The 27521-nt window shown below is 39.9% G+C and overlaps 1 protein-coding gene across 1 annotated transcript; it reads right to left on the reverse strand.

The window, feature by feature from the left end:
* Window positions 1–18744: 18744 nt before the first annotated feature.
* Window positions 18745–27491, reverse strand: THAP5 (THAP domain containing 5). The gene is made up of 3 exons (XM_014964331.1): window positions 27336–27491; window positions 23346–23535; window positions 18745–20278 (listed from the first exon to the last, which is right to left on the reverse strand). The coding sequence occupies exons 1-3, from the start codon at window positions 27416–27418 to the stop codon at window positions 19310–19312; spliced, it is 1242 nt and encodes a 413-aa protein (XP_014819817.1). The 5' UTR covers window positions 27419–27491; the 3' UTR covers window positions 18745–19309.
* Window positions 27492–27521: the final 30 nt, after the last annotated feature.

A 27521-nucleotide genomic window follows, 5' to 3' on the forward strand; every position in this document is an offset into this window, starting at 1 on the left:
ATAGTAGTGCATACAATAGGCAGCATTTCTATCTACAGAAAAGAAACATGCAGCCTTGTCGGCAACTCTGCAGTGGTCAGAATTTGCAATGCTGAGAAGAATCACACAGGGATTCTTCTCAGATTCATAATCCACAGGAGAGGCAGGGCCAGAGGCTGGTAAAACAATACTTGTTCTGTCGGCTTTCCTAAAACATGCTTTAATCGTTTCCTGTTATCAGGCCTATGCAGACCTCTTTTGCTAGAAGAAATTAGCTGCAACTAATTTCTTCTGCAACAAGCAATGAGTAATAGGCAATTTATCTAGAAGCTTACAACTGTTGCCTGGATACAAATCTGTTCAAATGCTTTTATATAAAAAATGCATTTAGGGTATTTACAGCAATTTGTTTTGATGACAAGTTGCCAAACAGAAAGCCAGGGCACATGACATTACTACCTTAACCTGCTATATGACACAAAGTGCTGTCCCTATGATACCACTGAATAGGACAGAAATAGGATCTTGTAGAGTCCTGTTTGGTGAGAGAATTCACCATGGCCTCTGAATATGGCCCTTGATTTGCCTCTAGAGGATTAGAGATCTGAGAGTGCAAAGAGCAAAAGTTAATTTAATCAGCTGGCTACCTTAATTAGCTGCTATTTTGAAAGGTAAAATTGCAGAAAACACTTTTAAAAAAAACAAAAAACCCCTCTTGAAATACATTGAGTTAATAAAGGGCACTCGCTATATCTCTTAAAACTTGAACTGTTAGAATTGATTGCAAGGATGTTGAAAATCTGTGCATCAGAACAAAAAATTGCAAAACAGATTACTGTGTGGTTTGGAGAGGTGTTTTGAACCTGCTTTTTTTCTTGTTCTAATACATGTATTTGCCTTGCCAAAATCAGCCTGTGTACAGATACATGCAAATCAAATACTGGAATTCCCAAGGTGAATGCTAAGCTGCATCCACGTGTCCAGCTGCTGAACTGTGTCCCAGAATCATGAAACTCTGGTGGGAAACAAGGAAATCTCCTTTACAGAGATTTGCTGCTCAGTACGATTAGACCCAAGCTCTGCTTTTGGTAGTATGAGTAGTTTGATGTATCTGTAATGTATCAGGCTGTGAGCTAGAAGATTAATTATTTTTTGGCAGAAAAAGAAAACAAAGTGAAAATAAAAGAAAGAGGACAGTAACTCAGATATGAGGACAGCTGTGAGTCTTCTGTTGCATTTTCCCCTCTCGATTTATCCCCTATATATTTGAGCTTCATCAAAGAAAAGACACCAGCGTGTCCTTTAGGAGTTTAGGACCTCTGGGTGAAGAACTCACTTTTGGTACTCTGTGATATTCCTCACGTTGCCTTTCCCTGGCAGCTTCCCATGCACTGGGTAGAACAAGCTGGTTCCTGTGCCTAAAACCTTCTGCACACTACTATAACTAAATTTAATTTATGGCAATTTATCAAGATTTTTATGTATTTTAGAAGTTTCTAACAATCCAGATCTTCCCTATTAAAAACTCTACTTTTATAAACTTCAAGCAAGCAAAGAAATGCATAAGATGAAGTCAGCTTTACCCACCATACCATCTATATAGATACAGCTTCTGTTGTCTTAGGCCTTTGTTTGCTTGGTACACATTTCTTCCAGGTCTATAAGATCTGGATTGTCACACTGTTAAGAGAATCACTACCAAATCACTTTGGCCATAGCTATGTAAAAATAGGAGAAATGAAAATGTAGGTCAGGCATATGTTGTGCTCCCAATTCTTTGAATTCTCATTTGAGTTTTGATATCTCATTTTCCTGTTGGTGTTTGCCAGGTCATATTATGTAGAATATAATCATCAACACATCAGGTTAATGTGGCACTTCTGTATTGTTTCAAAACATACTCTTATTCTGTTGGGGTGTTCTGAGGAGGAAAATTACTATGCTGTAAAAATCAGTACAGACATGTAAAAACTGCTTCTATGCTTCCTCACAGAGAAAAGAAACTTTTTTGGTGATGTTTAGAAACATAGTCCCAGTGGTGCCCCGTCTTGCAAAATGCAGTCAGCTCTATATGACAGCTGAAAGTGCTGCCACTCGCCACAAAATATTCAGGGCCTTCCTAGCAAGGTTTTCCTTGGAAGATAAGTTATTGAAAGATTCAAGTATTTCTTCAGCACAACCCTCTTTATCTACAGAAATGCAGCCAGCAGTGGATTTCCCGCAACACAGTCGGGAGGAGCAGCAGGAGGAGGTTTTCTGTATTGGTTTGTTGGGGTTTTTTTCACAGTTGATTCCCTAGAAACATCCTTACCTGCTTGTCACCTGATATTTTTACCAAAGAGAATCAATCTATTTTTTGCCAAATAGAGACAATGGTTTGTCAATCACTTGGTTGATAGTTACAACTGTTTAATTACTGAACAAGGAGTAACTTTTTTATTTTAACTTGAATGCGAAGTGGCTGCTGTGCCACCCTTTCAAGGAGGGTAGATCAAAGGCAGCACCTTCTTAGCACCTGTCATCACCTCAGAGTATCACAGAAAGTGTTCATTGAAACTACAATCTCTTACTGTATCTCTTAGAGGTACGATACACAGCTTGAAATGAAGACTCACCTCAAAGCTGAAAAATACTTTTCTGGACTTCTCAACATGAGAACATAAGACATTTTATTACAAGGTTACATGTTATGGCCAAAGTAAATTTTTCAAAAAGCATCTCCAAGATCATTTAATGTTGTATGGCTAAAAATTTAAGGATGAGCCATTAAAATGCAAAACAAAAGCCCAACCGTTCCCTGCAAATAGCAAATAAAACTGCCAGCGAGTTATCAGACATGAAAATTAAGAGAATAATACATTGAGAAAACTCATTACTGCTTTTATTTAATAATTTTTTTTGCTTGGTTTCAATTTTGTAAGACCCTTTAAAAAGTGATACTTAAAGACTGAAAGAAAGAAGTTTAACTAAGTATTGGAGAGACATAAACTGCAGCTGAGGTGGCTCAGAGGGTCTGCTGGAGGTTCTTCTGCCTTTGTACTGTGCCACCTTGACCTACGCTGCCTCACAGTGCTACATCCTGCAGCTGATGAACCTGTGAAGAGACCCACAGGCATGAGGGAGCAGGGCCATTGCTGCTGAAAGGTGATGAGGTTGTACCAAGATGATGAAGCCACTCAGGAGCATAGAAGGCTCAGGAGGGCATCCAGCACACTGCCAGTTGCCTTCGTGTCCAAATGTACCTGGCTATGGTGGGAAGAGGATGGTCAAATGATGCTTAGCGGTGATGGTGCAAATATTTCTGGTTGGTTTTTGTGGGTTGGGGTTGGAAGGTAAAAGGAGGTGATGGTCACATTCTTATGAGAATCAATTCACTTTCTTTATGTCTGTAATTGGTAGCTTCAAGATTGTCTGTATAAAATGAGCATTAGAAAAAAGAATCGGCTAAAGCAGATTTTTGGGGCTACCTTCTTCCCTGAGAATGACTAATTCATGGTCTGTATTAGCACTGTTTCAGGTTTGGGAAGAAAGAGTAAGCTTTTGTCCTCGGGAAATTTAACACAGAAATACTTTTTATTAGCTAATAGCCTTTGATATTTTCCAGCCTCATTATAGACTGTATCAGCAAAGGGAAGTAAAAAACACAACTTGGGATTTACAAGTAACTATAAGAAACTTAAAATTATAGTTCAGTTCACTGAGTTTGTTCCCTGAAAGAAAAATATAAATGGAAAATTGACAAGAGTGTACCCTAAGGGAGAGAGAAAATCTTAATCCTGGTGGATGAGCATTTGTTTAAGTTACGTAGGAAGTGCTGTAGCAGACTACACAGATATGGTTTTATTAATGTTCAATTTCATGACACCAATTTTTTCTCTGCCTGTAGTTTGATCCAACTTTCAAGAGAGATTTGTTTTGATAGTTTGAAGGCACTTTATGACAATACAATGGGTTTAGCTCCGCACACACAAACCTCTTTCCCCATATTTTGAAGCATGCTAGATCAAGACTGCATTTTTATTTCTGCAGAAAAGCAAGCTATGTTTTATGGCTCCTTAACAAAGCAGCTTCAGAATTACTGTTATCATACATGCTTATAAAGCAAGGTTATTTTTTTCTCATTAAAAAGCATGGGAGACATGGCAAATTTCCAAAAGTTTTGTCTTGAAAATGTTCTTTGAATGGTTTTATGTATTGTCATGGATGGTCCCATTGAAGCCATCCTAGAATGAAATTAACAATGCATTATTAATAATTATTAGTATCAATGTATGCAAAGTCCTTTCAAATGCCTTACATTTGAATAATAATTTAAAAGTTACCATAATAATTACCATAAATTAATGTCAAAACATCCCATGATTGTAGCAACTCAGGCCAAAGGTCCACTTACGTTGGCATTCTGTCTCTAACAGTGGTCACAAGTGCAAGAGCATGGCAAATATATATGACATTTCCCTTTTACCCTCCTGGATGTATCTTGCTTATTTAGTGAGTCTAATAGGTAGAACGGTGCCCAGCGGGTGTCTTTCCAATTCATCGTCAGTTTCCTCTTGAGCCTGAGTAAATTAGTTTCATTCACAGTGTCCTCCAGCCAACTTTCATGAAACTACCTATTCAAAAAAGGTTCTACCTATTGCATGAAATACTGCCTCTTTTCAGTTAGTTCAGACATTTCTTGAGATATGGAATAATAATTAAAAAAGGCCGTAATCTCCTGTTTTCTTCTATAGTATATGTCTATATATATGGTTGCTGTAATCTGTATTGGTGGCATGACACCTGCAAGATTGAAACCTACTGCAGATTTGTCAACCAATCCAATATGGATCTCCATGGCCAACATGATATTTGAGTAGCTCCTGTTTTTTAGAAGGAGAAACAAGAGGGACAGGTTAAACTCAAAAGAACGGCTTGACCCATGTGGAAATAACTCATATGGTTTATTACACCACCTGGAGCAGACCTCCATTGGTGGTCTTCTCCCTTCCTTGTGCAGATGATAAGGGCAGAATCTCTCTCTGGCTTCTGCCTTGCAGGTGTTGCTACCAGCAAGTGCCGTGGCTCTTCAGGGGTGGAGAAAATGTGGGTGCTGGAATTAACAGAAAACTTATAAAATGCTATAGAGCAGCCTCTTTCTAGCTGAGTAGTGCTGTAGATATACAAACTCTCGTTTCAGAAAGTTGTTATTCTTTGGCCACGAGATTCAGATATGGGAGGAAGGACCCGGCAGCCTGCGGAGCTGTACTGGGAAATTACAAAGCAAGCAGCAGACTTCCTGGCACATACAAGCTCTTCTGAAGGTGGCAGCTGCTCTAGTCTGATTAGCAGCCGTGAAACTGGTTGTAAGCCAGCCTGATAAATGAAGTAACTCTTTCAATACCAAATCTGCCCTTAGATGTTAGAATGAAAATATCTTAAATAAGCTGATGTTTATTTTCAAGTCCTACAGCAAGTGTGTTAACCTAAAACAAAAGGAAGGCCCCACCATGCTGAAATGTGCTATCTGAATGTGGTGGATTTTTTTTTTTAGAAACTCTGACACAAGTAAGTAAATTAGTTTTGACTGTTGTATGAGATCAGAGAGACCTCAGGCCAGTGAGTCAAAAGGGATACTCATTTCCCCTCGGTTCTGAAAAATATTGCTGCCTTTCAGCAGCATCCAAAACTCTTTTCATTTTAGCCTTCCCAGCTAGGATGGGCTGCTGATCAGCATGTTTGGTCCCTAGAGCAGAATTAAAGTGATCCTAGCTACAGTGGTTAGCTAGGAGTATCTGGGTTGCCTATTGGAGTTGCAAAAGCTGAGCATGCTAAAGAGTGGCTCCCCTAAGCTTTGGCACACAAAGGATTTTATGAAGGGATAACACTGACTTCAAAGATAAGCAAGTTGCTACGAAAATTAAATCCCATTGAGTATGATGACAGCTGGGGAAACTAAATAAGAAGATTAGTTGAAAATGTAGTAGTCATAAGATTTAGCAAGTCGGCAACTCTTATTTGATCCTAGAAAGCATTTTTGAGAAAATAGTTTCCCAAGAGTATTCCATAGGTACCCTCCATCGTGGTATAAACTTGATTTACACTTAAGTATTGATGGCAAAGAATAGAGGAAAATACTAGAAAATAAGTGAAAACTTACAGAAGGGAAAAGGTATCTGCAAGGCAATTTGTTCTCAATGGAAACACAAACCAAAAGAGATCATATAATTAGTGTTCACTGAAACACTATTTCCTAGGGGTTTGCAAATTGTCAAAACTAAACCCTGGCCACATTGTCCTGGCACAAATCCATTAGTCTGCTGGAGGTGGTAAGCTCCTGTCTGCTCCTTATGCCTGAGTATTACCATGTCTTGTTGATGAGCTTGGCAGCTGCTCACTTGGAAATCGTGTTGTGCTGCTGGTGGTGACGTCTGAGGAGAGCTGCTCAAGCAGAAAGGCTCTTTGTGTGGAAAATAGTGTCTATTTGCAGCCTACCAGGCTTCGTAAGGGTAGCTCAGGCTGTCAAACACGACAGCTTGCATATTATAACATCCGTGCTGCTAAAATCAGAGGTTTCCTTTGAAATCAAATGTTCAAAGTTATTAATAGCAGTGGGTGTGTGACCCAATGAAATAATTGGAATGGCATATAGGAAGTAAGAGGATTTATCAATGACAAGATCTTTCTCTCTCCTTCCATCATTTAAGTTCTCCAGTACGTTTCAGTCATTTCTGGGCAAATACTGTACTAATTAGTTTCAATTTCCCTGGGGAAAGGATCTGACTTTTTTTTTTTTCCTTCTCCTGAGAACACATTTTCACGCTTTTAATCAGAATATGCTGAGACTGCCTCAAATCACAGGGGTATGTCAAAATACATAGTAAAGCCTGGAAAGTGGCAGTGGCAGGTTGGCTTTTTGGTTTTATATTTCTTGGCATTTTTACCTTTAAGGAAAAAAATTTCAATCTATACATAAATATATATCCAGATATACTTACAAATAGTCTGTGGATATTCTGGCGATTGACTTCTGAGACTGAATTAGGAAACTGGAAGATAAAATCAGGGTTTAGAGGCAACTGGCAGCCCTGGGGGATGCTGTCAGAAATACAAATGACACTGTTCACTCCAAAGAAAATAAACTGATATTCAGGCCCCTTCTTCTTCTACCATTGATATTTCTCATGCAGGATGAGCAGCACAATCTGAAAACAAAGCAGGGCTTAGTATGGGAGGATTATGCTGTTCCACTGCCACTGATTCAAATCAATGTTCCTAGTTTTCCTGTAATCATACTACGATGTCTCTCATGCCATCGTAACTTCAAAGCCTGCAAGAGACTCTGCTGCCCCCTTGTTCTCCAGCCTTTCACCTACTTCTCCTTCTTTTTCTTGCTAAATATGGCAATAGGAAGATTAACAAAGGAATTGTAAAAAAAATTATAAAACATTAAGTATCTATGTGTTAGCAAAACCAAACTACTAATACCAAAGTATTTGTACAAATTCTGTGAAGTTGTGTCAAAGAATAGAGCACGTTTTTGTCTTTGCGTTTTCCCCTAACTGGGGCAGGTACAGGACAGTGCATGGGAGCCTTTTGTGGATTCTGGTGTGTTTGCATCAGTGTGATGCTCTCCTCACCCAGCAGAGGAAGAGCTCTGCATGCTGTCTTGACAACAAAATGGCATTTTTGCAGCCTTTAAGTGGTAGAGCTGGGAGGAAACATGAGAGGAAACCATTGTCATTCTTGTTCCATGCTATTTTCTTTTTCCTTGGTGGCGTATTCTCACCAGTAGCAAAACCAAAGGGCATTTAAAAAAAAAAAAAAAGGGCTTCCACCAAATTGTGTGAAGCAATTTCTTTCTGCCAGTATTGTATTCAGAAACTGTAACTGGGAACACCTACCTTTTGGTTTGTGCAGGGTTTGTCTGTAGAACAGAGAGGATTTTGATGTGGTACTGTGGGCCACGTCAGCAATCAGGGTCCCATCCTCTCTCTGCTCCCAGTGAGGAGCTGCCTGGCTCCCAGAGCTGCACCAGGGCTGCAGCAGCAGGAGGGACAGAGCAGCTTTGAGAGTGAAGCCACATTAAGTGCCCTCCAGAGGCCTGGTAGAACCAACATTTCTGGAATTTTGTGGTTTCATGATTTGTGCTGTCTGAGATACCAGACTGTCATTTGGAAGCTCTGAAGTCTTTTCCCAACTTTCCTTCGGGCATCCACCTCCCTGCCTGGTTTCGGATCTATAGCACAGGGGTGGCAAAATCATCTTTCTTTGACTCGCTAGTTGATTCTTCTATTAGATTCATTACTGGTTATGTTTGCAGGGCCCGTCACCCCTGAGACCTATGTTCCCTTCATAATCGTAATGAAAATGAAGCCAGCAGGCAGTTTTGCTGTGGTTGCAATGGGTCATGGGAGACAGAATTTGGATCAAAGTTTGACATTTTGTATTACTCTCTCTTAAACCACTTTCAAAGTATTTTTATGACATGTTTTATAGTTCCTTCAGGATCACGAGTTAATTCCTCTTCTGTTACATTTTTCATATTAGATTTATGTTTTGGCTCAAGTCTTAAATAAATATTTTCAGTTATAAAGCTTTTCATCAGTTTTAAGAGTATTGTTTGCATCACAAATTTGGAACAGAAACGTGTTATGCATGAAATTAAATAATCTGAATATTTATGATTAATGATTACATGTAGAAGGAAAATATTATCCATTTAGGGGTTTTAAAAAAGACAAAGGAAATGTGCAATGCTGACATGCACGTTGTACATGAGATTTTTGCGGAGCTGCTCTAAAAGTAAGCAGCTGGCAAATAATGTAGCTTGTAAATGGTGCAAAACTTGCAGGCTATCCTTGCCAGGATTCCTGTCCTTATAGACCTGCATTTTGCATATGGTATTTATGGTAGGTTACTCTTCTCACTTTTCAAATGAATAAGATGTTGTCACTCTGGAAGGGAAGGTTTACATTTCTTCCTTTAGGAGCTACTTTACAGTGACTTCTTTTCAGCAGCAGATGTCACACCAAACTCAGCAGAGTGCAAATATTTGTCCTTTGCCAGGGTGGCTCCGCAGCCCTTTGCAAAAAGCAGGGATCACAGTCGGCTGGGAGGCAGCTTCTGGTGCATCGTGACTTCACTGGGAATTTTGTTTCACGGGGGGCTCCAAGCTCTGATATATTTGCAGGGAGAAGAGGGAGCAGTGCTTTTCAGAGGAAGCACTGAATATATTGAGACTGGTTCTCTTGTTATTTCAGATCTTTGTCAGGCTTTCGTGAGTACGGTGCTCAAGCGCTTTGATATTACATCGTGTTGGATGATAAAGGTACCAGCTCTCTCTTCCAGTTGTAGCATCTTCCCAGCCCTGAGGCTGTATAAATTGTGTTACCTTCTCTTAGCAGCTATTTCTCTCCCTCGGAGGGGATGGTTGTGGGGGGAGGCGTGCCTGGGGTAGCTGCTGCAGCTCCAGGCACCAGCAGAGACCACCAGCCTTGGCACACCGCTCCTGGCCTGGGGCCAGGCATCTCAGACTGCTGAGAACAAAAAAGATTAATGGCCAGACTTGAAAAAGGCAGGGTGGTGTGTAACACCTAACTACCTTTAAAAATACAACCTTTAGTCTTTAGCTTCTTCTTAAGGAATATAAATACTTGAGGAAAGGCCAACAAAAACTGTATATCTTACAGTTACATATGTACATCTTACTCTGTGCTGGGGGGGGCTGGGGGAAAGGACAGTGGAAATTTGTAGTCCTTATATTGCATATGGGACAAGTTACAGGGCCACGCATCAGGAATAGCAGTGATAAGTCTCACACGTCTGACCATGTTTGTGGGATGTAACACAGTCTGGCTCAGGGGTTTCTTTCATAACAGAAATGGACTTTTGCTGTAAAGGAGAGGAAACGGGCTGTGTGGTGAACAAAGAATATCAGAGTTGATTTAAACTTTAAAAATTCATGACTCCACTTTTGTTTCTAGTCTTCACTCAGATCCCTTGAAAATCACAAATCTGCCAGAAAGAAAAACAAAATGAACAGGCACTTAATGCTTTCTATGTCCCTGCAGTTCTTAAATATTATTGGCTTGTGCTTTTTCTCTAGGGAGCTGCAGAAACACGGACTGTTGCACAGGTGTCAATATTCATTTCAAATTGGCCATTCACAGCTATTGCTTGTCTGAAAGAGAACTTGTTACTGTTTCAAAAGCCATCAATTTGTAATTAGAATGCAGTAAAGGGAATTTCCCAGAAGGCTATTGATCCTATCAAATTTTGAGGTAATGTAAAATAGTGATTTCAAACATTGCACAGTGTTTGGAGACAGTCCTGCAAGAAAAAGCAGGATGTATTATTCTGTCATAGAACAATTCATTACTGCTTCAGGTTCCACTGTTAAAAATTACTGTAGAAAGAATACAATGCATTTTTACTATAAATGTCAGGAAACAAGGATGTGTTATTTTTTTTATGCCCTGTGGGAGAAGATGGTAATATGTCTGGGACTCATTTTAGCAACATTATTTAAAATTTTTCCTATTTTTAAGACAGGTACAGTATCTTGAGTGTTTTGTGAGTGTGCATGTGTGTGAGAGAGTAAAAGTCCCCTCCCTCCCTCTCAGTTCACATCAGTTCTGTATTGTGTTCATATCAATCCATGACTCTCACTGCATCACTTCACCTGCAATGAAACTTATGTTATACACTAATCCTTTTTATTTTTCTCAAACATGCTTATGCTAAATGCAAAGAAAATTTTTTATGGCTATCTAAGACATCATTGAGGAAGCTTACTGTATTTCTTTAACTCTCAAAGGTTTTTTTTCCCTAGAGTACATAACTAGTAACTAGAAAATAAAACAAACCTACAGGTGTTTAGAACAAGCAGTTCTCACAGTGACTCCCAAAATCATTCCAGCTTTTATGTCTCTCATACTGGGGACTGGACCAATGATTTCCTCTATTATATTACCTCTACAGCTGTTGGTGGAGAAGAGAAATACATCAATTTTCATAATCTGTATTTGTCAAAGAAACAGATCAAATAATTAGAAAAGATCCGTAGTTGTGTTTTTAATTTTTATTCTGCCATTCCCATATATTATCTGCTATAAACAATGTGGGAGCTGGAGATGCAGATCCCACAGTGGTGGATTATTATTAGCAAAATCCTTTCAGACATAACGGAGAGTTTAGGTTAAAGAGATAACCTGTTCATTAAAAAAGACAACACCTAACATATTCACATGACCTGGTGGAAGATAATTCACCTTATCAACCAAGGTGCAGTCAAAGGAAGCTGAGGATTTCCATGTAATAAGCCATGTGCATGTCCATAATCCATAATTTATTGTGTGAACTTGGGGATAAGACAGAGAGATGGAGGCTGAAGGCAATGCCTGTTACAAACCACAGGCACCTGGCAGTTTGGCGAGGGATTTTGCAATGGGAAGCTGTGTTCCCAAAGTCCTGAAATGAGAGCAGTGTAAATGGTGAACAAAACCACCAAAGAGAGTCTGCAATCACTCAGGACACATGAAAAACTGTGGATAAAGCCGCAAATTCATTTCAGGTGTTAAATCCAGAATACAATATCCGAAAATAAATGTTTTTATTGAAATCTCACAAAATGAATACTTGATGAAGTAAATTGATGGCTTTGATGTAAAAGATGCAAAGTACAATTTCATTTGGATTTGTGACTGTGATCTCATTGTGACGAATTATATGCTTAAAAGTAGTGAAATTAGTCATCTCAAATACAACTGTGGCTAAGCTTGTGTTTCTGTAGCAACTCTCAGATTAGTGTCAGTCTTGAATATATTTTTAATTAAAAATCTAATTGGGATTTGTTATTGCTTCTAATTAATCCCCATAAATGAAATGTAGTTTTGTGCTCATTATCTGCATCTTTTTCTTGCAGTATTTCCTGCCCCAGCAAGTCTCAGGAGCTTGGCTTATTGGTCCCTCTTTCACTACGCTAAGGGGGAGGAAAACCAGGATAAAAGCCAACATTGGTCCGTATTTTGCTTCTTCATGGAATCTCTGCTGGAGACCTGAGCTATGACTCAGTTTGAAGCTGATGTCTGCTGTGCCAGCCAGCCCTTGAATATTTAGTCTCCCCCCAGGAGAGGGGGGGAGCTGAGTACCAGATGGGGTGCTGAGCCCTTTGGGGGTTAGCCCCCCCCCTTTATAAAGCTCTTCATAGCTAACTGAGTTATGGAGAGGGGCTGTGCATTGGTAGTGAGGTGTGGATGCCTTTCTACATATATTGTTTGGGGCTCTGACTTGAAAAGAGAGCCCGCTGTTGTACTCGCTCTTACCTAGTGGCAGCAGAACATCTGCTTTTACCTGCAGACTCCTGGTCAGTCTGCTGGAGCCAGCCCTGGGCTGCTGAATTCAGTGTTGTGAGCGTGTTCTCAGTCCATCACTAGACATTGAAGCAATATGGGGTTGCTGCTCCATAACTGCCCTCTAGCCGAAGCCAGCTTTACAAGGTATAGGATTTCTCAGCACATAAAATACCGAATAAAGTGTTTTATGTTTCAAAGTGCTTTGATGTAAGTTTAATAATATCTGTTGGGAAGCATAAGATCTAAAGGGCTTGATGTATTTTGCATGCTGTGAAACTCTCTCTCTCGTATCTTTATTAACTCCCATCTCCACACCGTAGCTATTGTGGTCATTGAGAACTCCTGAAGCCTGTTCTTATGCGGCTTCATAGTCTATTGACTCAGACCAAAGGTCAGGCTGCTGGGATTTATGATCTATAATGTGCTTACTCGAGCAATCATGGCTGAAAAAGACCTCTTTGTGGTGTTTGCTGCTACTCCAGAGTGAAGCTATAGCAGCCACAAGGTTGTTTTCAGTCCTATGGGGCTATAAGTGGTCAAATGTGTCTGACTACAACCAGTTTATGCTATTTTGATGCTGACTACAAACAGGTTATGCTAGTTTAAGCAGTGCAGAGCTCTTATGACTGATGTGTACCTTGTGAGGATGTTCTGCAGCACTGAGAATTGTGCCTCGGATGTACTCTAAGCCAGGCACCTGGTGAATCAGTTTTCCTACTTGTCCAAATTTCTTACAGAGAGAGGTGTCTTTCAAAATCTTTAGCAAAAAGAAAAGCTGTAATTAATATCTGAAATATATAGAATGAATATATATGATATTATATATTGTGATACATATAATAATATTATATATATAAAAATATACATACATAGTGAAATATCTGCACAGAATCTCCTCTAGAACCTTTGAGAGATCTTCCTCTTGTCACTGGCTGTGCAGGGTATTAAGGCACAATTTGGAAGGACTGCTGTGACAAGCTCCTTCAAATTAGCATTTAGTCTTCCTAACTTGTCCCTGTCTGAGAACTAGAAGTGATTTACCTTTTGAAACACAGATGAGGTTCATTTTATAACTTCAGATATTCATAACATACATCTCTAAATCTGAAATACTTTGAGAACATCCCCCTGGCCATAGTCAGTAGATAAATAGGCATTTCCTCAGTTCATTTCTCCTTCATATAAAATATGACTTAATTGAGCTGCACCTCATGATGGCATCCAGATTCAGGTGAAATGACTATGGCTCAGGAGGCTGTGGTGGAGTGGCTGGATTTGATCAGTGAACAACATGCTGCATGGTGCTTTCTTTGTACTCGGAGAAGCTGCAATGCCTGGTCCCACCAGCCACGAGGCTCATTTATGCCTCTGAAGCCAGCATCTACCTTGACACGGCTCTTCACCGTTTGGATTTGCAATGCCACTGTTCTGCAGCCCTCTTCCGTTCATTCCGAAAATCACATGGATACTTCTAACCTGTATTGTTTTTTAAAGTAATATTGGAATAAGCAAGAAGAAACTTGCTTGAATGTGCAGCACCTGCCTTCCCCTATTCCAATGTCGCTCATAACATCTGAAGTTGTGTATTTCCTGAGCAAAAGCTGTTCCACGACATTTTAAGAGGGGATTATACTACACATAAAGCTGTTGTGCATGTATCTTCCCAGTTCCAAACCCATGGCTGTGGTACTTGAGTAGCAAACCAGACACCCTTGATGAAGAGTGTGATTAAACACTCATGCCATTACCCTGATTAATATGCAAATAAGCAACGCTAAACTGTTCATGGGACTCAAACTTCAATCACTGACCCACTTCAACAAATGAGGAATGCAATCATGCTCCACGTAAGGACAGTGAATATATCTTCTTTTGCCACGCACTTGAGCAGAAGGCTCTCGAATTCCATGTTTTATGCTCAGAATATAAATGAATTTCTTTGTCTGAAGCTTTATTTCTGTAAGATTAAAGACAATTACTCATAGTGTTTTGTTCAGATACTACCCTTCTTTATTAAAAAAAAAAAATTAAATATAAGGAAAAAAACCTCAACCCCTGCAGTTAATCTGTTTGCACGTTTCATCAACAGAATAAAAAGGAAAATGCAGCGCTTTAGCCTGATTTCTGCAGCGCGATCCAGCAGCACCACCTGCTGCTTACAGGGAGCATTGCTGTTTTAGAGAGAGACAATAAACAATATATTTTTAATATATATATTCCAGAAGCGTGTACACAGTTTAACCTTTTTGAATGGACCTGAAACGGACTTCTAAGTTGCTTTTATGCTTTCAGAAATGCCATTCTAAGTGTCCGTCACAGGAAATACAGACGTTAAAGCAGTAATGGACTTCCTGCAATGTACCCCATAATATTTAATAATGCCAAGAGGTATATTTCCTGGGAAAAGTCTGTTTAGAGGTCTTAATCTTTTTATTTCTGTAAAATATTTTGGCAGAAACTCACATCTTCTCTGCAGCAGTAAATGGTCTGGTAAATTAGAAAGCCATTACACTGATTTCAGTGAGGGAGAAAATAAAGCCGTGACCCACTTGAGGTCGCAGAAAAGTTAATCAGCTTGTGTTAGTAAGTCATAAAATTCTTTGGTAAATGAGAAAAGAAAAAGATATTTTTTACTGAAATTTAAGTCCATTTATATATAATTAACCTTTTCTCTTTCTCTGTTTCTATTTCTTCTTGCCTTGGTGGTGCTACTCGTGCCTTTCCTGTGCATTACTGGCTTTTCCCTGCAGCTTTGAGCTGTGCCTGGCATGTGAGAGCCCAAAGAAGGGACAGCACCTACTGCAACTGCCTCAGCAGCACAAAGAGATGCTCCACAGGAAGACACTTTCTCCAGACAACAACCCTAAACACCAAAACTCACTCTTTCCTCCCCATCCCCACACATGACCCTGAGCATCTCTCACAAGGCCCCAGTGTGCAGGTGTCATCTCCAGCCTTACGACATGGCACGAGGCTCCTTGCTGGTGGATTTTATGAAGGGGAATAGCCTGAGTCGCTCAGCACTAACCTCTGTCTTAAGCCTTTCCTCGAGTCTGGATGTCAACTTGTTCTAGTTCTGCCTGGGTGGTTAAAAAATTGTCAGCTCACAGCATCTCCTGCTTTTGCCCAGAAATGCAGCTGGGTGTTCCTGGTGTCTCACTGTGCAGATACAATGGTTCACAAAAGCAGGCTCTGTGTTTCAGTGCCTTACTGTCCTTATGAAGTTCCAAACATCTAAGAGTAAAGGAATTTCAGTACTTACTTACCTCAATGGGTTTAGAAATACACCCTGCCGAGCGGAGCTACCACTGCCATTGACAGAATTAACTCATTGTGACTGTAGGAATCCACAGCTGAGGAAACCCCTCATGAGCCCTCACCCGGCGATGGGATGGGGTCCATGGTGTTACACCACCCCGTGGTGACATGGAAGGGCTGTGCTGCGCTGGGCCCAGTGCTCAGCTAAGGCAGCACTGGGAACAGGCTGAACTACAGGAGTGTGGGTTTGTGTGTATGACACTAACCTGCACTTCAGCAGCATTATCCAGTGACAGAAGACACGGAGTGTTGTACACAAAGCAGCTGGGACCAAAGTGTGGTTAGATATTAAGGAAATAAATCTATTGTGGCAGAAGTTAGGATATGGAATTTTTTAAATGCCACATGTAGCTTCAAGTTTACTGAGGAGAAGACAGCATCCAGCACCAACTTATGACCAAGTGTCATTAGAGCCCAGCTACACTGCAGCTAGAGGGGCATCCCTTCACAGGAGGCAGAGCCAGTGATCACCCCATGGCCGAGGTGGGCACAGCTGGACCCTGCAGCACCAGCACAGAGCTGCCCTCCTCACAGACCAGCTGGGGAAAACAAAAGGTGAGAGAGAAACCAAATTATGAACAAAGATGGCATTTTGAGTGAACGCACATCTGCAGCTGTTTTTTTCTAACATAGGAGCCAAGCCTCAGAGCAGGAGAGAGTTTAAGTGGAAAGGAAAGATAATTACGTCACTACGGTAAAGGAGAATAAAAAGATATCAAAAACACCTAACGAGAGATCTAACCAGACATCTAATGAGCACTTGTGAAGCACGCACGGGTGCTGATAATATCTGTACCACTAATGGAAGAAAGTGCAGAAGAGAAGTCTCAAATACTTAGTCTAATGAAAAAAATCCCCCATAGGTGGCACTGCATTTAGAATGAGTTACATAAAGCTTCACACTCCACCTGGTAAAGAAGATAGAAAATCAGGGAAAATGGTCACCAGTTTATTCCAGATGCAACTACACTGCTTGTAGATAAATTTATATAAAATTGGTTGAATTTAAAGGAAGATCTAAGAGAAAGCCAAATGCTGAATTTCTACAGTAGCCAGTGGACAGTGGAGAAGAAATACAGCTTAACGTTTCCAGAGGTGAATTAACAAAACAGCCTCCATCTGTTAAATCTGTAAAGTGACGAAGTAATGAATGACATCAGTGGACACAGGCAGTCAAAAGTTACAAAACAAAATTGTTGAAAAGATGTTGAATAAGAACATTTTACTTGGATGAAGATAAGCCTGATGCTGGGCTGCAGTTGCACAAAAGCAGTTTCTATTGGATCTCAGGGAATCACATAGCACCTTTGAGAGTCCATAAAGTTTAGTGGAATAAAATCCCATGTAAAGCATTAAGATTAAGAAACACCAAAACCAACACATACGTGTAGCATCTAATTCAGTGAGGTATGGCGATTTCCAACAGGATACTTTTCCTTCCTTATCATAATTAGCCAGAGTAATTCAGCACCAGTGTACCACTGAAGCAAAGGGCCTGGTTGTATTTTCCTCTAAGCAGCAATAGCCAGTCATAATATTACATATTTTAAAATGAATACAAAAGGTCTCTGCCAAAAATATTTTACTGGAATTAATTTGCAACAGCCACGTACAAAACACAGGATTGGCTGGTCTACCTTTAAACTGCTTTGTGGAGTTTCAATGTCTCCATTGCTACAAGACTGGTTCTGAGAAAGGCTATGCACAAAATCATCTTGTTTTCAGGCAATTTCTGGGTTAATTTTTTATTTTTTTAAGTTGGTGATGCTGTCCCCTGCAGAAACCATGAACCTGTATGGGACTGACACACTCTGATCTGACACACGAGAGCAATCACATGCCAAATTTAGAATTAAGGAAAACTGGTAAGTTTAAACCTAGAGTTGTAAAGCTCTACTTGGAAACATCAAAACAACACTTTAAAAGATCTCTTACTTTATAAAAAAATTACAAAATGCAACGCTTCTAGAGGACACAGGATTGCCCTTGTGATTTCAGAGCACACAAGGCAGAACAGGTACGTTCTTTTGTTACAGGGACAGCGCTCTGTAATAAGAAGCAAAAACATGGATCACAGAGTCCTGATAAATAATTCATCATGTTATAACTGACCTTTATCTTCTTGAGGAATTTCCCCAAGCATATCCTGTGCTTGGACCCTGAAAGAAGTTAACAAGCTGAAAGGCAAACCAGGCCTGTTACAGTAGTTAGCGATACAGACCGGCCTCTTACAGCACTGCGCTTCACCAGCCCAGCTTCTAGGCAGCTACTCTGAGTCGCAAAAATTTCTTGAAATTTGACTAATTTGTAACTTGTTATCTAGTTGGAGGCCAACTTTGTAATTAGTGTTGCCTGATCCTCAATTCCTTGTGAAATGATTACTGTAACAATGTGTTTGATAGGGAAAACAGGTAAGAGACTACAAAGGAACCCACTTGCTCCAGTCCTAGACTGAACTGGTGGTGGGGACACACTTTTGAACACAGGGAAAAACATCAGTCTCCCAAGGGATCTAATAATTGTAGAATAGAATAGAATAGAATAGAATAGAATAGAATAGAATAGGTTGGTTTGGAAGGGACCTGCAATGACCATCTAGTCCAACTGCGATGTACAGCTGGGACTAGATGACCTACTACCAGCTGACTGTACTAAATTGTACAGTGTATAAGGTGTGGCATGCAGATACAATAAGCACAAAGTATTTAAGCAAATTAATTTCCCTCAAAATGAACTGCCGTTATCTTTCTACTGTAGTGGCATCCTGTAGACTAGAAACAGTTAATGAAATCAACAGAGGGGGAGAAGATTTCTAATCTTGTAATTGTATTTCTTGAAGAATAAGATGTAGAATAATGAGACAGCTTCTACTACTTTCACCAGCGATTTATTCTGCAAAGCATTGCTTTCTTCAGTGTATTATTAAGGGCATATGCATATACCCAGCTATAGATCTGCACAATGCTGAGCAGACAGCACTCATTGAAGAGTTCCCTTTTACTAAGCAGCAAAAAATATTACTATTTAAGATGGTTCTTTCCACTTGAGCTGAATCATCCAGTAAGACAGACGGACCTGTACTAATATTCTTAAAGTACTTTTATTTCTAGAATTAAATGCAAGGAAAAACCTTTTATTGTGGAAACGATTTTAATAATGTCAAAGTATACAAAAACTTACCAGAACAAATGTTAGATGAACAGAAGATTAAAGAGTAATTGTAGCCTTACTGGACAATGTGCATTTCACACCTCCTTATTCATTGAAACAGAATTAGGACACATTTTTTTTAAAAAAAAAACAAAACAGCAGTTTTACAACTGTCCACCCTACAGTTATTCTGTCCATTCTACTGCTGCCCCAAATGCAGGAGTTGTCTGCTTGAGAGGAGCCCACAGCTTGAAAGGTTTAACTTATCTTTACTGATTCAATTAATATATTTTTTAACAAAACTTTAACAGGTTTTCTTTCTTTTTAAAGCTTACTTGCAAGTCATGTTTTATAGGCAATATTCTACCACCTACCTTCGTTAGTGGTCGATGTAACATTTTAAAGATATTTGGTATTCACATGATTTGCATTTGATGTTTAAAATACCATTACTGAAACAAAAGTTAATTTGTCCAAAAGGAAAGTCAGAGGCTAAAAAGACATCTTAGAACAATTACCAAAAGCCTTTACTGTATCATAGTCACTTCAAGTGTTGTAAAGCAGTTTTCTACAATCTTCAGCTTTTCTTCAGAAAGCAGGTTTTCTTGCTTCAATTGTCCAATAAGTGCTTCCAACGACCTGAGTCTCCCCAAAGTTTTTATCTCCTGCATTTCAAGTTGAGTTATCTTAGAGTAGAGCTTTGAAATTTTTTGCCAAAGGTGATCTCTGTCTATGTCTTGCTTGCAGTATGAATGCTCGGTTTGCAATACTTCACTTCCATCATATGCATTCATATACACAGATTTATCTGTTTCTATTTCTGCCTCCTCTGTGTCAAGAAACTCTTGCTTAATAGGCAGGAAAGAACTATTTACTATTTCAGGCTCTTCTGGACTCTCTGCTGGCACAATAATAGCAATGACAGATTCTTCACCTCCACTGAATTGTTCAATAGCTTGTGTGACTGTACTCAGTAAAACTGCATTTTCACTTGTTGGCTGTACTTCAACAGAACAGCCTATAACATGAGAGTTTGGATTTTCAATTGCATAGTCAGTAATTGGACCTAAAGCATCATTCAGTTTCAGAGATGAATTCAAGTAGTCAGCATCTGTAAAATGCACGAGTGTAGCTGTACAACCTACTGGATCCTCTACAGAAGTAGGAACGCTGGTACCTTCCATGCTCTGGACTGCCATTAAAACAGGATTAGGTTGATGTATATGCTGGTTAGATGAATTATCAAGAATGACACAGTCTGCTTGAAAGTCTTCTCCATTTTGAAGTTGCAGTTTTTGAATTTGTAAAGGTTTACTCGATGCAGTTGAGCAAACTACTTCTGGTTTTTCATCTACATTTTCTGCAATTACAGGATTTTTCTTTGGTGTACAAGATTCAAGTGATACAGATGCCTTCTTTGATTCTACATTTGCATTTGTTTCTTCCAGGTCTTCTCTCTTTACCTCTTGTGGGGTGTTCTGAGAAGAGTCTTTTCCCTGGTAAAAAAAACAAAAACAAAACCAAAAACCAACCCATAAATCCAACCACCTTGTAACTATGCAATCAGTTGTACAGAAAAAACATTGATCAAATCCCATTCTACAGCATGGTACAGCGTAACTAGTCATTTAGACAATCACCATTTAAAAATTACACAAGAGACGTGAAAATTCATGTAAGTGTCTTCCCTAACTTTGCTTCAGGTCCTAAATGTTAAAATATTATTTTTAAGCTCTTAAGGCTGTATTATTATTTTTTTCTTTTTTCAAACTCTAAGAAACTTTACTGATTTACACAAGTCATCATAATCTGAAAGGCACTTGAAGAGAAGTGGCTAGACATGTCTGTTTGACAAAGACTGGGTAGCATCTCCAATTACCACCTGAAGCACTGTATTAAATATCTGTGTATTAAATATACACAGTAGAATAATTTTTCCATTAAAGATGCTACAAAGTTGTTTTAGCCAGTTATGGCAAATTTTTAGTCATGTGGTCCACCCCAAAGAGAATTTAATAAAAACAACAACAGAAAAGATCACGAATGCAGGCTTGCAGAACAGTGGACATACTCATGCACAAACACATGGGTGGATTTTTAAATAAGCAATTAAATTCTGAGAGTTAAACTTCACAATTCATAAAAATGGAGAACTTTGAATAGAATTTTAACAGAAGGATAAAATTCTAACAGGACTTTAAGCAGAAGTTGTTACTGAAAGAGGGACAATTTGAAGCTTATCCTTTTTTAGTCACCTTCTTTTCCCCTCCTCCACACAAACTACACCACCACAAGATTAGATTTTAGATCAGTATTCAAACAAGCTTTTTAGTGTGTCAGTCAGTGAAACAAAAATACATAATAGTGAGTGTCTAATTTTTTTCTAACAGGACTTTAGCTTGTTGTTCCTCTACATTAACACATCAACATAGTAACAAGCGATTCTCCCCAGAATAAGGAGAGCTCTTTCCCATCTCTTTGTGAATCTTCAGCCTATGTAGAAATTTCCGTTTTTGGGGTGTGGGAAAGTAATGGAAGATCAGTGAGGAGGACTGTAAACATGCTCACATGGCACATGCCACTCTCACATGGCATGCTGGAGAACACATACATCCCACTAATCGTTGCTTAGTCTTACGTGTTCGACAAGTAGAACACCTGCACTTAGATAACACAGGCCTGTGATGGACTCAGAGGCACCTTATCGAACATGTCTGACATTCCTGCTGTCGGAGAAGATCAAAGCACAGTAGAAATCCCTGAAACACGGGTGAGAACAGCAGGTTTGGACACACTTACTCTCTTGCTTGCTAATAAGGACTCTCACTATCAAGAACTCTCTCACTCCATGGTGCCTGCATCCCCCACTTACTGCTGCCTGGGTGCTGCTTTAGAGATTCCCTGGTTCGCAAGGTATCGAGATTAAATCTGTTCTTTGCCTTTCATCCGTGCTTCTGTGGTTGTTCCTGCGTCCTGCCTGTGTCAGGTCCCACATGGGGCAACTGCAGAACCAGTGGCCAAGCCAACAGATACTAGAGATTCCCTGGTTCGCAAGGTATCGAGATTAAATCTGTTCTTTGCCTTTCATCCGTGCTTCTGTGGTTGTTCCTGCGTCCTGCCTGTGTCAGCTCCCACATGGGGCAACTGCAGAACCAGTGGCCAAGCCAACAGATACTGTTGAATTGCTGAGGTGGTCACTGACAGGATAGGCGTAAATGTTTAGAGAAGCGCAGTCAGAAGAGTGAGATTAATGAAAATAATGCCAGCCAGAGAAGCGAGACCACAGGAAAGTTCACAGTATCACAGATATCAAGAACTGGCATCTCGCTTTCTTTGATAGCAGGAAAGTCATGGATATGTTGAAGGGAAGCATAGAATATTCTTTTCCCAAACTGGATAAATTTATCTGGAATTTCCCATATATATTGCTGATACAAAAATAATTCAGAGAAGCCATTGGTCCTTGGCAACAACACTGCATAAAAAGTTTCTTAACTTTATAACTCTACTGTCCACCTTTGCAGGTGTACTATGGCTTGTCTATGGTCACACGCAAAACAAGAGAAAATGAAGAGATAGGGAAAAGCCAACTTTTCTTTGCGGGACAAAATCACAGAGTTTATCTGCAATTGGCCAGAAGCACAGGTCATCAAAGTCCAATTCCAAAGCTAGGGTTCCTTGTCACAATGACAGCACGGGGAAGCAAGGCATATACTGAAGCAGAGGAGGGCAAGTGGAAGGAAAGATATTTACTGTTAAGTTACTACCACCATGAATTGCAGAATTTTCTATTTTTGTATTTGAGAGATTCACCAAGATTGCTTTTCACTCTGCAGAGTCTAAAGCAGTCTGGGCAACACCTGCAGCTATCCAAGCAGATAGAGAACTTCCTGAGTAAAAATAAATTATTTTGTAAAATTAATTGGCCACACATTTCAGTCTCAGCAATTTAGCCTTAATAGTAGTTCCAGTCTTTCCATTTCTCCAGTCTCCAATATGATGATCCAGAGCAAGACAGTTACGTGCCGGAAGAGAATTAGCATACCTTTGATCAAGATTAAGTGCCCGTGTAGCACAGTATTTTTATGTAACCAATAGTAAAACTCTGTGAAAGAGAAGATGGAATAATCTTTGGGCCATACCTTTAACAGCCTGCACCCCTGAACTCTTAGAGAGGTTAGAGACAGGGACGAGAAATGTGTTATTTTGAAACTAATACATTCCAAAGCTAGTGTTTATGTACAGTTAATAAAAGAACATTAAAATATTTAGAATCATAATGTTTTCACAGGAAATTTATTTTCCTATGGGACATTTCCTATAGGAAATGCTTCTGTAATTTCCAGTTATAAAAGATACTGAACCTCCAGTCAAAATATGGGAAGTTTTTCTTACTTTACATTACGGAATCACATACTTGTCAGTCCTGTTGACAAAATATTTTGATGGATGGGAAATATATTTTTAAAATAAAATATGAATATAATACAGGTAATTAGAACATCCGTACTACTTAAATAGTTGGTTAACTGTACCACAGTAAATAAGATAGGAATACATTACCTCATCATCCGGGGAAGAGAAAATTGTCGGTACAGCGTTGTGTTTCAAGTATCGTATACCCCATCGCACGTCGAGGGAATCGGGAGTAAAGTGATCACTGCACAGAAGCTGGTGCTTACTGGGAGTCCACGCATCTCGCTTCATATTCCGCAACCATTTCTCGAGTCTCTCTTTATCATGAAGTGGAAATCTTTTTTAAAGCAGTTGAAAAAAACAAACAAAAACACAAACATGAAAATGGTTATTTTTGGTCTTTCTTCTTTTTAAATAAAGAATATCTCATTGCTCCTTACAAGGTAGTGGTCTATTAGGAAAATATTAAAATAATCCTTTTTTAAAAAAGTTTAAATATGTAATGCTAATTAGGATGTCACTTACATGTTAAACCAATAATAATCCAAATTATTTCTAGTTAGATATTAGCTCCAGAATTCAGCAGCAGAACTTCTGTTGATTTCTGCTAGTCAATGGTTTCAGAACCATGGCCAAGATGTTTTAAAAGGCTTGATCCTGCAACATTTGTTCAGAACATAGGTTCTGCTGAAGTCAGATGAAATACTGACACAATTTTAAAAAAGTAAGGTCTGGCCTTTGTTTTAAAAACAGTATTTGTGGGGCTTTTTTTCCTTACTAGACACAACTAGTAACAAAAACTTTTGTCACTATTTTTAGTTTAACAGAGTACCTCTTATTATATGTCATACTTTGGATTATCTGATAACTTTGAAATGTGACTATTTCAGTGCAGGATTTAAAATTTGTTCAAAAAGTTAATACACAGAAATGCAAAACATTTCTACATTTTGTGTTTCAGCAATTAAGCTTTCTTACAGCGTTTAGAACCCACAAAATATTATGTCACCCATAACTAACTTTTCAACTATATAATCTACTTGAAAAAGAAAATTAAAAGTATACATATTCATAGAAAAAAATTAAATTGATTCTGAAAATATATGCAGTCAGACAAATTACATGGGAAAGAGAACTAAATTAAGAGAAAGTGTGCGAAGACATAAAATTTACTTAATGAATGGCGATACAGAAATTAAAGGGAAATTAAAGGCTCCTTCTGATGCTTGTACAGTCAAGCAGTTACGGTAGGGGCAACATGAACATTCAGACCACTCCTGGCTCTCATCTCTTACCAGACATACATCGGGATGTTTGTAATGCACTTATAGATTTCTCTGGTGCATATCAAGTTTCTTTCAATTCTAGTATATAACCATATATGATATACATAAACTGTAACTTGAATTCTGAGGACTGTTAGATAACTACTGTTAAGAAAGCAGTATTCCTTAGAATCATGAGCAATAATGATTTTAATCTATGTTTTTGTGGATATGAAACCGTAAGAGACAGATTCATCTGGTCATTAAACCTCACCTAATCATAGCTGTAGGATGCAAAAAACATTAGCTGGTGGCAGTATGATGGACAACAGAAACATCCAGACATGAACAAGTGCCTACAGCCTCTTCACAAGAGCCATTTTGGCTATTCCCTAAATAGAAATGGAGCATTCATAACTCTTCTCTTAGCTCGTTTCCTTTTAATTAGCAATCAGTTCTTTTGGTTATGCTTATTACAATATGTTTATGGAACTCCAGTGCTCAAAACAATTGGTTCTGCAGTGAGGTATTCCTTATTCCCATAGAACAGCAGCTGGGGAGAGAGCCTGGAATGCCCAGTGTCACCTGCTATGAAAAGCACTAGTAAGTCAAGTTACGTCTTGGTAAACCCTAGATCCCACCCTCACATCCCAGAAGCTGCAGGTTTCCTCCAACAGCCACACATGGGAATGACTCTCTTATGCAGGCCCACAAAACTACAAACTTAGCTGATTTTGAGAGAAAGATACCTGAGATTCACAAGATAAACGTGCATGTCTTCACCCCCCCCTCAACCTTTTTAATTTGTTGCCATTAAGTTTTGAAGTTACCAAGGAAACAGAGCAACCTTTTGATGCACCTGGCTCTGAGTGTTTGCAGGGATGCAAGGAATAATGCATAAAAAACGCATAAAAAACACAATAACCTCTCAAGGACAGGTTTAGAGGTTCAGCCTTTTCAAATCCTGCCTACTTAGAATGTGTACACCCAATTACACATATTATACAGCATGGCCCATGAGTAACAGAGCTTAGTCTAGGATGTTACTACATAGGTCCAAAAAATGCTCCCAGTAAGAGGATGCCTTCTTTCAAATGAAGGTCATGTCACCAACCACATCCTCTTCAAGAAGGGCTAGAGAACATTTGCTTCCACTGTTGTCACTCTTGCAAAACAGCACTCACTGCCTTCCCCACCATCAGCAAGCTTCAGATGGGAAACAAAACCATCTGTAGTGAGAGACAATGTCTGATAGCGAAATTTATTATTTTAGCATCAGGGCAACTTTGCCAAATCCTGCTCCTGCTTCAATACCTCCTTACTCATCAACAGAATCTGTCCTCTGGTGCAAATGAAACACAAAAACAAAAGAACAATGGAAAGAGGAAGTGTACAGAATTTATTCAGGAAATGCCACTGCTGCACAAGTCAGAGAGGTTAAACAAGAAAACAAAGGCAGGCAGTTAGGCCAGATGAGATTAGGTAACAGTTTAAAAAGTCCAGAAGGGGCTCAAACCAAAACTACAGAGCAGCAGAGGACTTCTTTGGGCTGGAAAGGGAATAAAACTTGCAATTCACATCAGCCGTAGTTGCTAATGTAGGGAAAGAGATGTCTATAAATCAAATCTCAACACCCCTTCTACAGTACCGTGACACTCGTAATGCAGCACAATTCAATAGCTGGATAAAACAGCTGTGTTTTTGCAATTATCTTTATATTGATGCCATACATTTGAATATAATTATGTATCAGCACTCAAACTTGTTTGGATAATCCATGTGGCACTCACATTCTCTACAGCAATACAAATAATTTATATGCCCTCATTTTCATGACTGTTTTATGATGAATCATATCTTAAGAGATATGCCAGGAAAAAGAGCTTTCCTTCAATCTAAACAAATCCCTTTCAAAGCAGTCTTTCTATGGGTCTTCCTACATAGCCTTCCTGATCTTGGAATAACAATAACTACTCAGCAACTGAAACAAACTTAGGTTGAGGTATAAATTTAGCCAAAATAGATTTTGAGACTAGTTTATTCTTCAAACTGTTCTTAAATGCTACAAAATTCCTTCTGTTGACAAATGCTTATCGGACTTTTATTCAACAGAAACACATTAATATTTAGTTACTTGCACTGCGCTCCTCTCAAGGTTGAGAAACACGTCTGATAGCCCTGCATTTAGGGAATCAACAGCCACGTAATCACAACAGTACAGAGGTTACTGCGGGCCTGGGATGGTGACTAATCACTCAGGTGGCCGGGTAATACTATGCAGCCACTATAAACTGGTTTTTGGCAAGAGAGCTAGTTAGCTTCCAGCTGGCTCAGCTGCCTCCAAACAAACCAGCAACGCTTCCGTTCGCAGCGCGGGCAGGATAATAGTTCTAGTGGGAATATTTAAAGAATCAACATATGTTTACCTTCCTCCTCTGCCAGGCCCACCGCCTGGCCCGCAAGCTGCCAGAGGCAGCACCCTCAGCTCCCTCACCACGATAGCCAGTGCCTCGGCTGATGCTCACCCTGCTGAAACACCCCTGCCACAGAGGCTGCCTCCCTCGAAAAAAAACAGCGGGGTTACCGGTGCTGCCAACAGCTCACCGGCCTCATGGTTATAAGCACAATTTTTATTTTTTTTTTTGGCGAATCTCTTTGGTGTTCACTTCATGAATCCTCTGCACTTATCCAAAGGCCCTTCGACCTCTCGCCCCCAAAACAAGGGGGTTGTCGAGCCCCTAAACTTAGTTTCTCAGCCTTTTACTCCTCCCCCCCCAGCTCCTGAGGGCCCCCCACGGGCCTCCCCTCACTCGGGGATGTGATCGCCATCCCCGGGGCCCGCCCTCAGCCACACCCCACCCCGGCCACTCACGGGTAGAAGCTCAGTTTGCGCTGGTCCCTGGCGCTTTGGCCCCCTCGGTTCTTGCAGCAGGAGGCGGCGCAGTACCGCGGCATGGCGGAGCGGCCCGGTCCCGGAGCGGCCCGGCGGCCGGAACCACCCAGCCGGCGGCGGCAGGGGCGGGGAGGGCCGGAGTCACGGGGGCAACGGCCGGCACCG

This window comes from Calidris pugnax, unplaced genomic scaffold, assembly GCF_001431845.1.
Source record: "Calidris pugnax isolate Ruff unplaced genomic scaffold, ASM143184v1 scaffold44, whole genome shotgun sequence".
NCBI classification, from domain to species: domain Eukaryota; kingdom Metazoa; phylum Chordata; class Aves; order Charadriiformes; family Scolopacidae; genus Calidris; species Calidris pugnax.

Coding starts and splice junctions, on each gene's coding strand:
- THAP5 (XM_014964331.1), bottom strand. CDS start 27,418: ATGCCGCGGTACTGCGCCGCCTCCTGCTGCAAGAACCGAGGGGGCCAA. Junction 23,536..27,335: donor CGCAAACTGAGCTTCTACCC/GTGAGTGGCCGG, acceptor GCTTTAAAAAAG/ATTTCCACTTCATGATAAAG. Junction 20,279..23,345: donor TCTCTTCCCCGGATGATGAG/GTAATGTATTCC, acceptor TTTTTTTACCAG/GGAAAAGACTCTTCTCAGAA.